We start from the raw sequence: 14,966 nt of genomic DNA on the forward strand, positions 1-14,966 counted from the left end.
CTTATTACGTTCTCCAGGTTTGTGGATGATGCTGAAGTCAAAGTCTTGAAGGCGCAGAGACCACCGAGCAAGCCTGCCAGAGGGATTCGGTCGAGACATCAACCACTTGAGGCTGCTGTGGTCGGTGTAAATGGTTACGTGCAAGCCTTCGACATAGGGTCGGAAATGTTCCAAGGCCCAGATCACGGCCAGACACTCCCAGATCACGGCCAGAGTTGAGTAGGGCTTTTCCGATTTGTGCATAGCCCGGCTAGCAAATGCTACAGCAACGTCTTTGTCATCCTCATCTTTTTGCATTAATGCTGCCCCAAGACCAGCATCGCATGCATCAGTGTGAATGAAGAATGGACGCGAAAAATCTGGGAACCTGAGGACCGGCGCTGAGGTTATTGAATGTTTCAGAAAGTCCACAGCTGCCTGGCACTTGTCATCCCAGTGAAACTGCACGTCCTTTTTAGTGAGGGCGAAGAGTGGCTCTGCATGGTGGGCATAGTCCTGCACAAAGCGGCGATAGTAGCCAGTCAGGCCAAGGAACTGTCGCACCTGCTTTGTTGTGGTCGGCACTCTGAAGTCAGTCACAGCTCTCACCTTGTCAGGGTCAGGATGAATGCCAGCCGGCGTAACCCGATAACCAAGGAAGGTGAGTTCTGAAAGGCAGAATTGGCATTTGCTCAGCTTTAAAGAGAGGCCAGCAGACTGAAGCCTACCAAGGACCTCTTTTAAGTCAAGCAGGTGTTGCTCAAAGGTCGGTGATGCGACAACAATGTCATCTAGATACACCGCGCAGGACTTATAAATCAGGCCAGCTAGAACATTGTTCATAAGCCGCTGAAAAGTCGCAGGGGCGTTACACAGGCCGAAAGGAAGGACTCTGAACTGAAACAGGCCACAGTGCGTGATAAAAGCAGTCTTTGGTTTAGCTTCTTCAGCAATGGGGACCTGCCAGTAACCTCGAGCAAGGTCTAGTGTTGTGAGAAATTTCCCTCTCGACAGAAAGTCAAGTGATTCATCCACCCGCGGGAGTGGGTAAGAATCCTTCACGGTCAGCTGATTCAGACCACGGAAGTCAACACAGAACCGTGGTTCGCGGGGGGGTTTGTTCACAATGACCACGGGGGCTGCCCATGGTCCTGATGCAGGTTCGATGATGTTATCCTGTAGCATTTTTTTCACTTGCTCTTCTATGATTTGCTTTTTAGCTGGTGAGGTGCGGTATGGTGGCAAGTTAACAGGCTTTGCATCCCCAGTTACGATGACATGTTCTGCCAGAGAAGTGCGACCAAGGTGGCCATCAAACAGGTCACCAAAACTATTTAACAACTCCAACAGTTCTTCCCGTTCCTCAGAATCCAAGTTAGCTTCTCCAGCCTTATCATGGAGCTGCGGGGTGTTCTGCAGGGTCATAGTTCCACACTCAAGATCAGCTTCCACAAAGCCATTTTCACAGAGTTCATCAAGACATGGGGGATTATCATCCATAATTACAGTTCTTGTTGGGACATGTATTGTCAGTGAAGTGCGAGTCATGAAGTCCATCCCAAGAACAAAGGGGGATGACAGGTCCTGCACTATCAGAAACCGCTGATAGACTCGCTTGCCCATAAATCCAATGGTCAGCCAGGTTATTCCTAATGGACTGCAGTTGGTGCCATTGGCCAGTCTTATTGGAGGAGAATCCCCCGAATTCTCTAATGACTGGTTTCGGTGTCTCTCAGATAATAGGTCTGCATTTACTGCTGAAAGAGATGCCCCTGTATCTAGTGTGGCATCCAGAGCCGCCCCATTAAAGTTCACTTTAACTCTGAGAGGGGTGTTCCACGATGCTTGCGAAGTTCCATCTTCAACGTGATTGAGCACTGGTGGCACACTTTGATTTGACAAAGACGATGAGGGCTGAGTTATTGGTTGGGGGGAGGGTTGCCCCTGTGAAACACTCTCCCCCCCCTGAAGTTTCCCGGCCTCCTGCCCGTTGCTCTCGTCTCCCTGACCCCGCCAGTTTCATCTGGATCCGCAGGCTGAGTTACTGGATGTTGGTCAGGAGACAGCGTTTGGGGAAGCTCCGGAGCCATCCTGGGAGAGTGTCGAGCTCCCTGAAAATCAGTGGAACAGTTAGGGCACGTACAAGAGGTAACACCAGGCATGGCACATTTGAAACAGCGGGGTCCTCCCTCAGTTCTGTTTTTCGGCTGAGCTCGGGAGGGCCGTGAAAGGTTAGTGCCAAGAACAGAATGCAGCTCGTGGGCACGCAGCACTAGATCAATTACTGACTTTACAGGCGTTCCGTACAGTGCTACTCTGTACTTCTCCACTGCGTGGTTACAGATGAGCTCAATTTGCTCCAGTTCAGATGGTGGGTTCCTCAGTCTCCTAAATTCACTGAGCATGTGGGCAACAAACGTTGGCAGAGGTTCTTCGGGGTGCTGGAAACAGTCCAGGATGCCTCTCAAAATCTGCTCCTGGTTGTCAGCAGGCAAGAAGACGGTTCTGAAAAGTTCACAAAACTTAGCCCATGTAGATACGTGAGGAATGAGCACATTAGACCACTTTCTTGGTTCCTTAGCTAGGAAGTGTGGCAGCTCTCTGAGGATTTGGGCGTCTGTTAGGTCTAAGGAGGTTTTATAAGCAGCAACAGACTGCAGCCATTCTTCTGGGTGAAGGCTGCCATCATTAGCGAACACCTTGGGCTCCAATTTGGCTTGGAGCAATTCCGCAGCAAGGACTCTGGTTGTATTAATTAGCTCCAGTGAATCTGAGTGGGATTGGGACAAGGCTCTGGCGGGCTGCGTGGGGCCAGGTGTTGAGATAGATTGTTGCGTTTCCCTGGTTGGCAGGCCTGGCACATATGGGGTAGAGGAGGCCTGAGGAAAAGGGTGAGTAATCTGGGCAGCTGGCACTTTTGGGACTGGTCGTTTTTGTTGAGTCCACTGCTCCAGAATATTCCTCTGGAGGTCCAAAGAGTCATGAAGACACTGCTGAAGCATATCAACCTCTGCTTGCAGACTTTGCACTTTATGCCCAAGGTCAGCAGTACTATGTCTGGCAGTAAGTCGGTTGGGGTGTAACATAAAGTCTATATCATCACACATGTCATTCAAGTCAGGATGAGTAGCCATAATACACACTTATCAAAGACCCAAATCTATACAAGGTAGCAGTTAAGCAGAAATCAACTTCAGTTCTGGTCACACAAAAGTATATGAAACATGTGAATTCTGAAGTTTAGCTACACATGTCTTATCTGACTTTGAAACGTGGAGGTGGAAGGAGCAAACACCCTGGATCAAAAGCATTTAGGTGTAAAATAGATCCAAACTTACGAGTAACTGAGTATGAGCAACACCTTTTCAAGTCAGATGCACTTAAAACAGCATTTCAATATGGACAGTTAAGCCAGTGAGAATCAATAGCAAATCAGTTTGAAATATAAACAGCGTTCTTTTTTTTTAAAAAATACACTCACTACATCAGTTCGGCGATTTTCCAGAGGACACCAGACTTGTCCAGTCCTGACGCGGTATAGAGGTTTGTCCCGTGGAAAAGTTCCCACTTGCAGAGACCGTACGAATGAAGCAAAGTCTGCAGCGTGAGCTCAGCTGGCGAGGAAGAAAAAAAAATCCGGTGCGCTTTACTCCGCTTACATGTACGTCAGAAACTATGAAGAAACGGCATCCATCTCGCGTCCAAGTAGCGTGAATCCACGTTAATCCAAAAATGTCGCAGTAAAGGCGTTCGGCAGATGACGATAATACATCCCGAAAACAGCGCTGCGGCGGCTTCACTCGTTGCCGTAGAAACACACTTCCGTGATCCGGCGAATCGGACGTCCGCGTCGAGGCCAGCCTGGTCTGTCTCCGCGAAGTATGGCAGGCTACTACTAGCTCTACTTTGCCGCTATGTACCTTTCAGTGTATCAATCATCCGCTGCTCGAAGATACTGCATACTGAGGTCCAAGAGAAGATGTTCGGGCGCCATTTTGTAACGTTGGGTTGTGTTGTGTGGTTGAGAAGAGGCGGCAAAACACCTAGCAGGCTAGGCGGAAGGATACACACCCACACTGGTATCAGTAATCCACGGTGGTTCTTTAATACGCATTCTTCAGCAACCGTATAAAAGCCCGGCTGAACGGCTGCGGCTCAACAACAAAATGCCCAGCGTTCATACAACCCAAGCGCTGCAAACAAAACAAAAAAAAGGGTCTCGAAAAGAAAACATAAGTCCGTCCCTCGTTAAGCACGAGCGTGAAGGCACGTGTCCTCATAATCACAGATGTCGTGTCCAAATTCATGGGCTACATTCTCCCGAGGACCCGGCCTTCGCGGTCTACGTGGGCCGGGTCCTCAGAAGATCGGGTAGGCCGGAAGTAAACGGCCGTGAAATTGGACGGTCTAGCCTTCTGATTAGCGTCACCGCTGTCTCGGTGGAGTTTAATAAACTCAGCCGTCTGCTCCTTGCTGTCTAAAATATAACAGGACACTGGAGTAAACTCTCGGCCATCTCACACTTCTGTTTAATCAGTTTTCTGTTTGACGTTTAGTCAGCTGTGTAAAAACCAAGGAGGAACCCACCCGGGGGATTAATAAAGTTTTATTTTATCTAATCTAATAACTTTAATCTCAGCCAAACCGATTTACTCACGAACAAACAAAACACTGAAAAAAAGCCCAACAATAACATTTTTAGGTTGTCTAAGTGACTTATATATTACGTTTGTCACGGCCGGGCGGGTTACACACAGTAATTCGGCGTGCCCGTGTGGCGTGTTGGCTAGACCCAAGCGCGGCGAAGGCTAGCGGTGGGTTTGGAGCAGGCACGCAGTTATTCTAGTAACGATCAGTGCACGAAGCGTGGCTTCGGAACGGTCGTTACCGACAGAGAGCGAGCGGAGCCGGGAAGAGAAAAAGGATTGAAGGGATAATCACTCACGGTTGCTGAATCAGGCGGAGACTGACGTCGGCAGAGTTTCGGAGCTCCTGACACGAAGAGAATGATGTCTGGCGTCTCTCTTTTAACCCCGGCCCCGTGATCAGCTGATCACAGCTGATCACCGGCTGACAACGTTTAACCCGAGCAGCGAAAGTCCGCGGTGATCTGAAAATGATGTGCCGGGAGTTGTGCCATTCTCGGCCGCATCAGTAACCCTCGAGCTCCCGGCTAGCTATCGAGCTGGTGGGTAGCAGACGTCTCCGAAAACGTCGAAGCACTTTAGCAAAGATGCGATATCTTGATAAACCGAGCAGATATTTGATGTTTACACAGCTACTTTCTCGCCTGAAAATATGTTAAAAGTTTATTTTGTGACCCAGAAAGATTAATAAGAGTAATTTTAAAACTTAGTAGCGGCCGCCATTAGCCGGAAACTGGAGCTTGGCTGGGCCGCGCTATGAATTCTGGGATATGGTGGGCCACGAAGGACACACCCGACCCATCCTTCAAATTCGGAAAAAGGAGCACGCATTTGTCGGCTGCATTCGGAGGGGTCTACGAATTTGGACAGCCTTCGGCGCGTCGCTGTGACGTAATCGGTCTACAAATGCGGCCTCAGGAGAATGCAGCCCATGAATTTGGACACGACAAGAGAGAGAAAACGAGAGAGCAGTGGCACACACTGATGACACCATCAACCCTCGACTTGGGTGTCTTAAAGGGACACCACACCATAACGGCTGTTACAGCTTTCTTTAATTCATTAAGAAATCATGTAGTATTACATCTCCATACATTTATTTGGGATTTATATCACTGACCTTCGGGACTGAGCTCATCAACTTCACCAGGCTTTATTTGCCCAAACACTGGAGCATTGTCATTCTCATCTGCAATCCGGTAACGGTACCAATCCCTTTCTTCTGCAATTGTGCCATTAGCGAACTTAATTACAAGCGTTAGCTGAAACGTGGAAGAAAACAACTTAAACTATCTTGTCTTTCTCATCTATCCTATCATAACCTAAAACAAAAAAGTGTCTGTAGTAGGGGTTTCTACCACCAGCGAAACTGCAGTTTATATCCAGTGTTGGGTGTAATGCGCTACTAAGTAACGCGTTACTGTAATTAAATTACTTTTCCACTGAAAAAGTAGAGTAACTAATTACTGTTCATTTTAAGGTATTTTAATTACAGTTACTTACAATGTACTTGCGTTACATTGTAAAATAATTAAACTCGCTGAATATCATTATTTAATTTCAATAATTTATCTTCTAAACGTAGAAGTAAACTCTGCCGCTTTAACATTGCTGTAGTGCAGCTGCACGTCATTTCGCGCCAGTTTGCTGCATAGTCGTATTCTAAAGCGGAAGATGTCGGACTCGGCTGAAGCGTGTGGCTGTTTTATGAAATGGACATATTCCCGTCTCTTCACTTTTCTGAAACAAGCAGACAAGAACATTACAGTAATATGTAAGCTATGTCCTGGGGAGAAAAAACTATCGGCCGCTGTTAATAGCATGAGTAATCTACTGAAGCGCCTGACATGAGAGCATAGACGAACACTTCTGAGTGATCCTTGTTCATCATCCATGGATAACACCGCGGCAACTCCTGCTAAGCAGGCAAAACTTGATTTTACTTCAGCAGCACAGAAAGCGTCTGAAGGTGAGCTTAAAAAAATGATTGCAGGCTACATTGTGGAAGAGATGCTACCGCTGCGTACTGTAGAGTCACCGTCTTTAAAAAAATTATTTATTATTTAAAGAGTTTAGTTTCTATTGTTTGTCCACTCAAGGTTTATAGGGATTTTAAGAAGCATTTAGTTAAATTACTTATTTAATAATTAAGTTACTTCTCTGACACAGTAATTAGATAAGTATTTTAAATACAATATTGACTAAGTAATTAGTAATTAATTACTTTTTTAAAGTAACTTACCCAACACTGTTTATATCCATGTCTTTTCAGACTCATAGAACAAATGTAGTGTATGTAGACTTTGAAGGAGCTGCTTTGGTGAGCATCAAATATTAGTGAAACCAACTATGAGACTAAATGTGAGATATGGTCATATATGAGACACATGAGACAAGTTATGGAGTGGATCAATGGTCAGTTAAAAAATTGCAGAATATTGTGATGGCATAGTGAACTTTACCTTTTAACATTTCAATATAACTTGACCCTATCCTGTTTTTTTTTTTTTTTATCGTGTCATCAGAATAAAAACAATGTATTGAATGTAATACATATTTAGGATTTCACACATTTAACACATGAAGGAAAAAGTGTTAAATCTTATGAATGCAATAACAAGGTACAATAGAAGAGAATCACTAACATAATAATAGGGGATGAATTCCCTGTCGAGAACTTGGGTCAAACGGATGTCTCCAGTATGAGGGTCGCTCACAAACACATTGAAGGGGTACTTGTCTGCCCCAACACCTGTCAGGGAGTATGTAACATTTTCATATTCTGAGTAAACCTGAAACACACAGAATAGCACATAGATAAATGCTTCAGGGTTGGTAGACCACCATCTATTTGTCCATCTAATGGCTATTAAACATTATTTGTTTTTGAAAATCAAAAAGTTAGTACAGTCAATCAGTTCATGGCAGCTAACTAGAAAAAAAAAGAAAAGAAAAAATGGCACACCACATTTTCCAATTATTATTGCAGTTTCACAAATCTCACCTATGGCCAGCTGAGCTCTGAAACCTGACACAAAGAAGGCACTTGTTGATACAAGGAACTGAAATGACCGTCCCCTATAGGGTATCTAGACTCTCTCTTAGATATAGAGCGAGGAGCTCGGTCATTTAGGAAGGGCGCAGAGAAGAAGAAGAACTTCAAAATGACTTTTTTCATATATAGTACAATATGGTAATTACTTACTACAATGAGCTGCTTAGTTAGTCAAAAAATTAAAGTTGGGAAACAGTAACTTACTTTGTCAATGTAGTCTAAATTAGTGTAATCTCTATTTTCCATCAGGATCTGAGGGAAAATGCACATTCTTCGCTTTTTAAGTGACCTGTCTTCAGAGTTGGCCATCAGCACAGCGACAGCCTGCAGCTGTAACAAAACAGATGTTTGTATGAAGAATTTCTTAACGGAATCTCAGCTACATACAGTTAACTGGTTTATTAATTATCTCTCATCATGGGAGAAATCTTTTTTTTTCTTTTCAGTTTTCTTATTCATTATTAGATGAATTCCTTTTAAATATGATGCCAGCAGCATTTTTCAAAAACGTCGTGACAGGAACATAATCACAATTCACTACCTTTAACGATCAGCAAGTGTTTTAATCAAAGACATTTGGTCAGGACAAGCAAGGCAAGCAGTGACTGCTTTATTTAAGTGTCACCTAAAATTTAATAACAGGTTAACAGTCATGTATGCTGACTGTAAGCAGAGCATGAAAAACTGGTTTTATTGATGATAGCTCAAAAGTCGGTTGCAGGTCTGCACATCAAAGATCAACATGAATGTTTGCATACAGCCTGTCCCCACTTCCTCTTTTGTAAGGAATTCATTCCTCACCTGCTTTTCTCCACATAATTTGAGACAGTCGGCCAATGTAATGGACATTCAAAGAAATAGAGCTGAATGTTGACGTCATGATGACTTCAAAGGGCAAGTTAGTGAAAAGCACTAAACACACAAAGTTAGTGTATTTTTAGTTAAATAATTTAGCTTCATGCTTGAATTTAAAACACTGCTTGAAAATTTGACTACAGCAGACCTTGAACAAACAGGTTCAGACATGCTGACCGCATTGTTCATTTATTCATTACCTGTAGTAGACATCCAGAAATATTAATACCTTCTATTCTATCCTAATCTATTAATTCTTTTTGTAATTAATACTATTTCAATTAAAACCTGACATAGTCCCACAATGTTAAAATACTGGCCTGAATTATTGTTTCAACCAGCTCGTGAACAATTTTATTTTTTCTCTAAAAGTTGCAGCGAGTGAGCTGTTGCAGCTTCAGTTACTGCAGTCTTTAAAGTACTAGTACACATTCTCACAGAAACAGAAAAACAGCTTTTGTTCTGAGGTGTTAGTTAGTCTTAACTACACTGTTAACTACACCACTCAGTTCAGTGGCCTGTGAAAACCAACATACAGCTGTTATATGTGGATTAGAAAAAAGTAGTTTAAATAATATTATTGTTATGGAGTGCAGATCGAGCAGGGTTTGACCCCTGAGAGTCAGGAGCAGAGCAGGCCATCGAAACATAGCAAGTAAAAACTCGACCTAACTCGGTTTACTCAATGACGGAATTTTACAACGGCTCCACAAAATTAAAGTGTTAACAAAGAGTCATTTGTTAACTAAATATTAATAAGTTAAAAGGAGGTTACAGCAACTATGTTAAAGAAGCTATGTATACAGCTATGAGTGCTAAAAAAAAAAAAAAAAGAACCTCCACAAACGTGTTAAAACTCCACGCCAGTGTGCAGCAGCTCAGAAGAACATAAGAGGACTCACTACAAACAGCAGCAGCACAAACATCGGTGCAGAAACCCGAATCATGGCTGGAGGAAACAATCCGGATCAAAGAAACTGTAGCGTGACTTCTTGCATGGATGACTGAGCTGCTTGAAATGAGGATTAGTGCTAAACGAGGAGGAGACACACACACACACACACCCTTACAGGAGGGCACGCTTAGTGAGATCCAGTAGCATTTTTTTAAAGGGGCGACATGGGCGGTTGCCCAGGGCGGCATCGTGGTGGGGGCTGCATCATGGGCATCGGCAACAAAAAGTTGCTCGTACTCATGTGAGACATTTAAAATGACATTTAAAATGTCTCGCTTTTAATAAATAATTATATGAATCTTACAACCAGTTTTTATCTGATGTAAAATGTATAGACATCATACATATACCAACAAGACTGTACATCACTGTCACAACAGCGTTTGTTTTCATTCAAAGACTTTATGTTTTTTCCTGGGGGGCCGGTCTCTAGTCAAAATGGCCGGGCTGATTTTTTGTTTCTTTAAGCAAGTTCTGCATGACTGAGCCAAGTGTCCTCTTTTTTTGGAAATCAAAATATGGTCACCCTACTACAGGGAGTGCAGAATTATTAGGCAAGTTGTATTTTTGAGGAATAATTTTATTATTGAACAACAACCATGTTCTCAATGAACCCAAAAAACTCATTAATATCAAAGCTGAATGTTTTTGGAAGTAGTTTTTAGTTTGTTTTTAGTTTTAGCTATTTTAGGGGGATATCTGTGTGTGCAGGTGACTATTACTGTGCATAATTATTAGGCAACTGAACAAAAAACAAATATATACCCATTTCAATTATTTATTTTTACCAGTGAAACCAATATAACATCTCCACATTCACCAATATACATTTCTGACATTCAAAAGCAAAACAAAAACAAATCAGCGACCAATATAACCACCTTTCTTTGCAAGGACACTCAAAAGCCTGCCATCCATGGATTCTGTCAGTGTTTTGATCTGTTCACCATCAACATTGCGTGCAGCAGCAACCACAGCCTCCCAGACACTGTTCAGAGAGGTGTACTGTTTTCCCTCCTTGTAAATCTCACATTTGATGATGGACCACAGGTTCTCAATGGGGTTCAGATCAGGTGAACAAGGTGGCCATGTCATTAGTTTTTCTTCTTTTATACCCTTTCTTGCCAGCCACGCTGTGGAGTACTTGGACGCGTGTGATGGAGCATTGTCCTGCATGAAAATCATGTTTTTCTTGAAGGATGCAGACTTCTTCCTGTACCACTGTTTGAAGAAGGTGTCTTCCAGAAACTGGCAGTAGGACTGGGAGTTGAGCTTGACTCCATCCTCAACCCGAAAATGCCCCACAAGCTCATCTTTGATGATACCAGCCCAAACCAGTACTCCATCTCCACCTTGCTGGCGTCTGAGTCGGACTGGAGCTCTCTGCCCTTTACCAATCCAGCCACGGGCCCATCCATCTGGCCCATCAAGACTCACTCTCATTTCATCAGTCCATAAACCTTAGAAAAACCAGTCTTGAGATATTTCTTGGCCCAGTCTTGACGTTTCAGCTTGTGTGTCTTGTTCAGTGGTGGTCGTCTTTCAGCCTTTCTTACCTTGGCCATGTCTCTGAGTATTGCACACCTTGTGCTTTTGGGCACTCCAGTGATGTTGCAGCTCTGAAATATGGCCAAACTGGTGGCAAGTGGCATCTTGGCAGCTGCACGCTTGACTTTTCTCAGTTCATGGGCAGTTATTTTGCGCCTTGGTTTTTCCACACGCTTCTTGCGACCCTGTTGACTATTTTGAATGAAACGCTTGATTGGTCGATGATCACGCTTCAGAAGCTTTGCAATTTTGAGACTGCTGCATCCCTCTGCAAGATATCTCACTATTTTTGACTTTTCTGAGCCTGTCAAGTCCTTCTTTTGACCCATTTTGCCAAAGGAAAGGAAGTTGCCTAATAATTATGCACACCTGATATAGGGTGTTGATGTCATTAGACCACACCCCTTCTCATTACAGAGATGCCCATCACCTAATATGCTTAATTGGTAGTAGGCTTTCGAGCCTATACAGCTTGGAGTAAGACAACATGCATGAAGAGGATGATGTGGACAAAATACTCATTTGCCTAATAATTCTGCACTCCCTGTATACGCGAAAAGTGAGCGCGAGAGCCCTCGGTGCGCCTGCTCACTGCTGAAGTCAAAGTAAACCTTATTGTCATCTCCGCTACATACAGTCCAGTATATAGACAGATGAAACGACGAGGCTCCAATTACAACAGTGCAAGTAAACAAACAATAAAAATAAGAAGAGTAAGAAAATAAATATATACTTTATGACTAGGGGTAAAGGGATCAATAACAATTTAAAATTTATAATTTAAAATTGGCTGCTTCCAAATAGAGCACATTTCATTCATTCATTTCATTCATTAATATTGTAAATCCAAGCCCATTATTAATTCATGATTTGAATCCTGGGTTATGTGAAATCCCAGAAATACACCTTAGACAAAGTGAATCTGTGAACTTTAGGTTATGTTGTGGTGATCCTCCGGTTGGGGGATGAGTGTTCATACTGTAGTGCAAAAAAACAAATGGAAGATGGACAAGAAAAGTTCAAAGCCATCAGGTGCTCAGTTTAGAAAAAAGAGAAAAGAAGAGGAGGAGAAAAGAGCAAAAGATACAGGTAAGCAGATGTCTCATAATGGAGGGTCATCCTGAAACAATCAGAATCAGAATACTTTATTAATCCCTAAGGAAATTATGTGGGTCACAGTTGCTCCAAGAAGAAATTGTAAAAATAACAGTAACAGACTAAACTCCAAACAATACAGTATGTTACAGATTTGACACATTTAAGAAATAGCACTAATGTATACAGATCACTCAGTTATGAATATCAAGGATTAACGGAGGTGATTATAAAGAAATATTGAGAAAATGGACAAGAATATTACAGAGTAGAAAAGAGCGTGTATAAAAAGGGTGTAACTATTACAGTGTGTTAGATGGAGTTGTACAGGGAGATGGCCACAGGCAGGAATGATTTCCTGTGTCGTTCAGTGGTGCTTTTTGGCAATCTCACTCTCGCCATCCCCACACCATTACTGGCCTTGTGGATCAGTTTATTTAGTCTGTTGGCATCTATGACCCTCAACCTGCTGCCCCAGCATGCAACAGCATAGAAGATAGCAGTGGACACAACAGATACAACAAGATAACATTCATTAATAGGGATAGTGAAAACTTCAGTTTATGTTTGTTAGAACGTTTGTTAAACAGTAGACACTGATGTAGCTTATTGAATCTTTTGGACTGTGTTCAGCACAATATTAATTAATCATTGTCAGTTGTTGATTTGTGCAGTTCTCATTGTGATGGCTGTTTGTTAGCCGTTTGCATACTATGAATACTCTCTCTCTTCATATATATATATGTGTGTGTGTGTGTGTGTGTGTGTGTGTGTGTGTGTGTGTGTGTTTGTTTCTCTTGTTAAATTCAGTATGGTTCAGTTCTTACAATAAAATATGTCAATGTACAATCCTTAATATGTTTTATGTGTGGGTGGGGGTGGGCTAGGACCGCTACAGGCTTGAAAATCTGTACATTTTGATCACATCGTCATCTGGCATTCCAAATAAACTGACAGGAGCGGAGAAATACCACGAATATCTCACTCTGATATCTTAAATATCTGCATTCTGCAATGCAGCAATAATGGCTACCATATGAAGCAAAAAAATAAAAAATAAAATAAGACCTGCCCCCCACCCCCCCTACCAACATTGAATAGCGCAATTGAGAGCAAATTGTGTGTCGCAAGTATTGGAGAAGCAGTTTGCGGCGCGAAGCATTAGCAAAGCAAACCTGACCCGAAGAGGCGAGACTGAGATGGTTTGTGCATGTGCAGATTTTAGAGGCTGGAAATGTGTGTTTAAGAGAAAAACATGGATTATAATCATAGTTAAAAACTCAAAAGGATAGAAAGACAACTTGTAGGTTGTGGGGACTTTTATGTTAAATAAGTTTAAAGAAATATTGAACATCTCAGTATTTTTTATATTACGTCTTTAATTACATTTTTTCAATTCAATTTCCATTAATTTTATTTATATAGAGCCAAATCACAACAGCAGTTGCCTCAAGGCGCTTTATATTGTAAGAGAAAGACCATATAATAATACAAAGAAGAACCCCAACAATCATATTCCCACTTTGTGGGAAGTGGGAAGGAAAAGCTCCCTTTTAGCAGAAAGAAACCTCCAGCAGATAATGGCACTTATCTGCCAACCGGTTTTTCATCACTGATACAGTGGTTATTTATATGTACTATTCCATGCCACTAACTGGCTCATAGTGCTCAGGAGCAATGCAAACCGCTGTAGAGGCAAGTGCTGCAGAATAAATCCTACTAATAAACAGCTCATGATGTTGCCAGTGGGTAAAGTGAGTTTCAATTATAATAGCTATGCTCATGAAGCCTAAACCATGTTTGTGACAGTATGTTAATCAGGTTTATGGACACTTTCAGTCTGTCTTTGGTTCAGTAATGGGCTTTGTTGTGTTGGTTCTTGAATGAAGACTCCTGCTCAAGCGAGCAACATATTTTTAACAACGCTCTTCGTGTTTTCCATGCCAAACCATTTTCTATTTTGTGGGCAAGTACTGCCACCTAGTGACGCATGCATATACAATCAATATAGATTACGCCACAGGCTTTATATGAATGGTTAATTTACAGTACATTGTATTTTATGATTCAAGTGATATGTTTGTAGAACTGGAAGAAATGCTGATTCACCACAGCCAAAGTGAATAAATGTTCTGATATTGTTGTAATAGTGGTTGTGTAGTTAAAGTATAACTGAAGAAGAGCTTACTGATCTGGGTGAGTCTGAGTAATTTTCCACAGCATCGGCTCTCCTCCCCTGGGTGGAGTCCTCCTCACTCCTCCCTGCTCCTCACCTGTGGCAAATACTCCAGCAGTATTTATGACCAGCGCTCAAAATGAACCTTCACCAGATTGTCTGCTTACAATAGTCAGTTCCCTGCCTCACATTTTTGTCTTGTGTTCCTCAGTGTGTTTTGCTTAACCCTCTCTTCCTTTTCTCTAGTCGGCACCTGGATAGATCTTCCAATTCTCGTTGTAGTCACACCTCAGGATTCTGGTCTGCTGCTGCTGCTGGTAAAACTCTGCCTGCCTCGTTGCGCACCCACACTCTGTACTCACCCAGATCTAGTTCACTTCCTTCTCCAGTTAATCTCCACCTGCGCCATGTAAAACCTCTTAGCTTTGAAATCTTGGATTCATTCACTACACCGCAGACCACTCTGATTATTATCTCCTTTGTTTCAGTGTTGCTGTCCGCTATAGCTTTCATCGCCCCATTCCTGACCCTGCTATTCCTGTGACCTGACTCAGCTTGTGTTCTGGCCTTTCTCATGTTACCTTGTCATTGCTCGCTGTTGCATTTACTTTTAGCTTAGCTTTCTTTGTCAAAGACTCTAATAAAATAAATTTCTGT

General features: G+C 42.6%; 1 protein-coding gene and 1 long non-coding RNA gene across 4 annotated transcripts in view; one reads left to right on the forward strand and one right to left on the reverse strand.

The window, feature by feature from the left end:
• Positions 1 to 11,398, reverse strand: part of LOC309701444 (desmoglein-2.1-like) — a 28,788-nt gene extending 17,390 nt beyond the window's left edge. The window contains exons 1-4 of one of the 3 annotated variants that reach the window (XM_082525650.1): positions 9,438 to 10,548; positions 7,885 to 8,010; positions 7,271 to 7,417; positions 5,746 to 5,887 (exon numbers count right to left, since the gene is read on the reverse strand). In XM_082525650.1, coding sequence (XP_082381776.1) covers positions 5,746 to 5,887; positions 7,271 to 7,417; positions 7,885 to 8,010; positions 9,438 to 9,482 — 460 coding nt within the window. In that variant the 5' untranslated portion in view covers positions 9,483 to 10,548. Of the gene's footprint in view, positions 1 to 5,745; positions 5,888 to 7,270; positions 7,418 to 7,884; positions 8,011 to 9,437 lie in introns of all 3 variants that reach the window. The other 2 variants (XM_082525652.1, XM_082525651.1) reach the window with 2 other exon arrangements.
• Positions 11,399 to 11,596: 198 nt separating this feature from the next.
• LOC309701449 lies at positions 11,597 to 14,965 on the forward strand. The gene is made up of 3 exons (XR_014274994.1): positions 11,597 to 14,480; positions 14,556 to 14,626; positions 14,798 to 14,965. It is a non-coding gene; the product is annotated as an uncharacterized lncRNA (long non-coding RNA).
• Position 14,966: the final 1 nt, after the last annotated feature.

Source organism: Aulonocara stuartgranti, assembly GCF_965226115.1.
Source record: "Aulonocara stuartgranti genome assembly, chromosome: 23".
Classification (NCBI taxonomy): Eukaryota; Metazoa; Chordata; class Actinopteri; order Cichliformes; family Cichlidae; genus Aulonocara; species Aulonocara stuartgranti.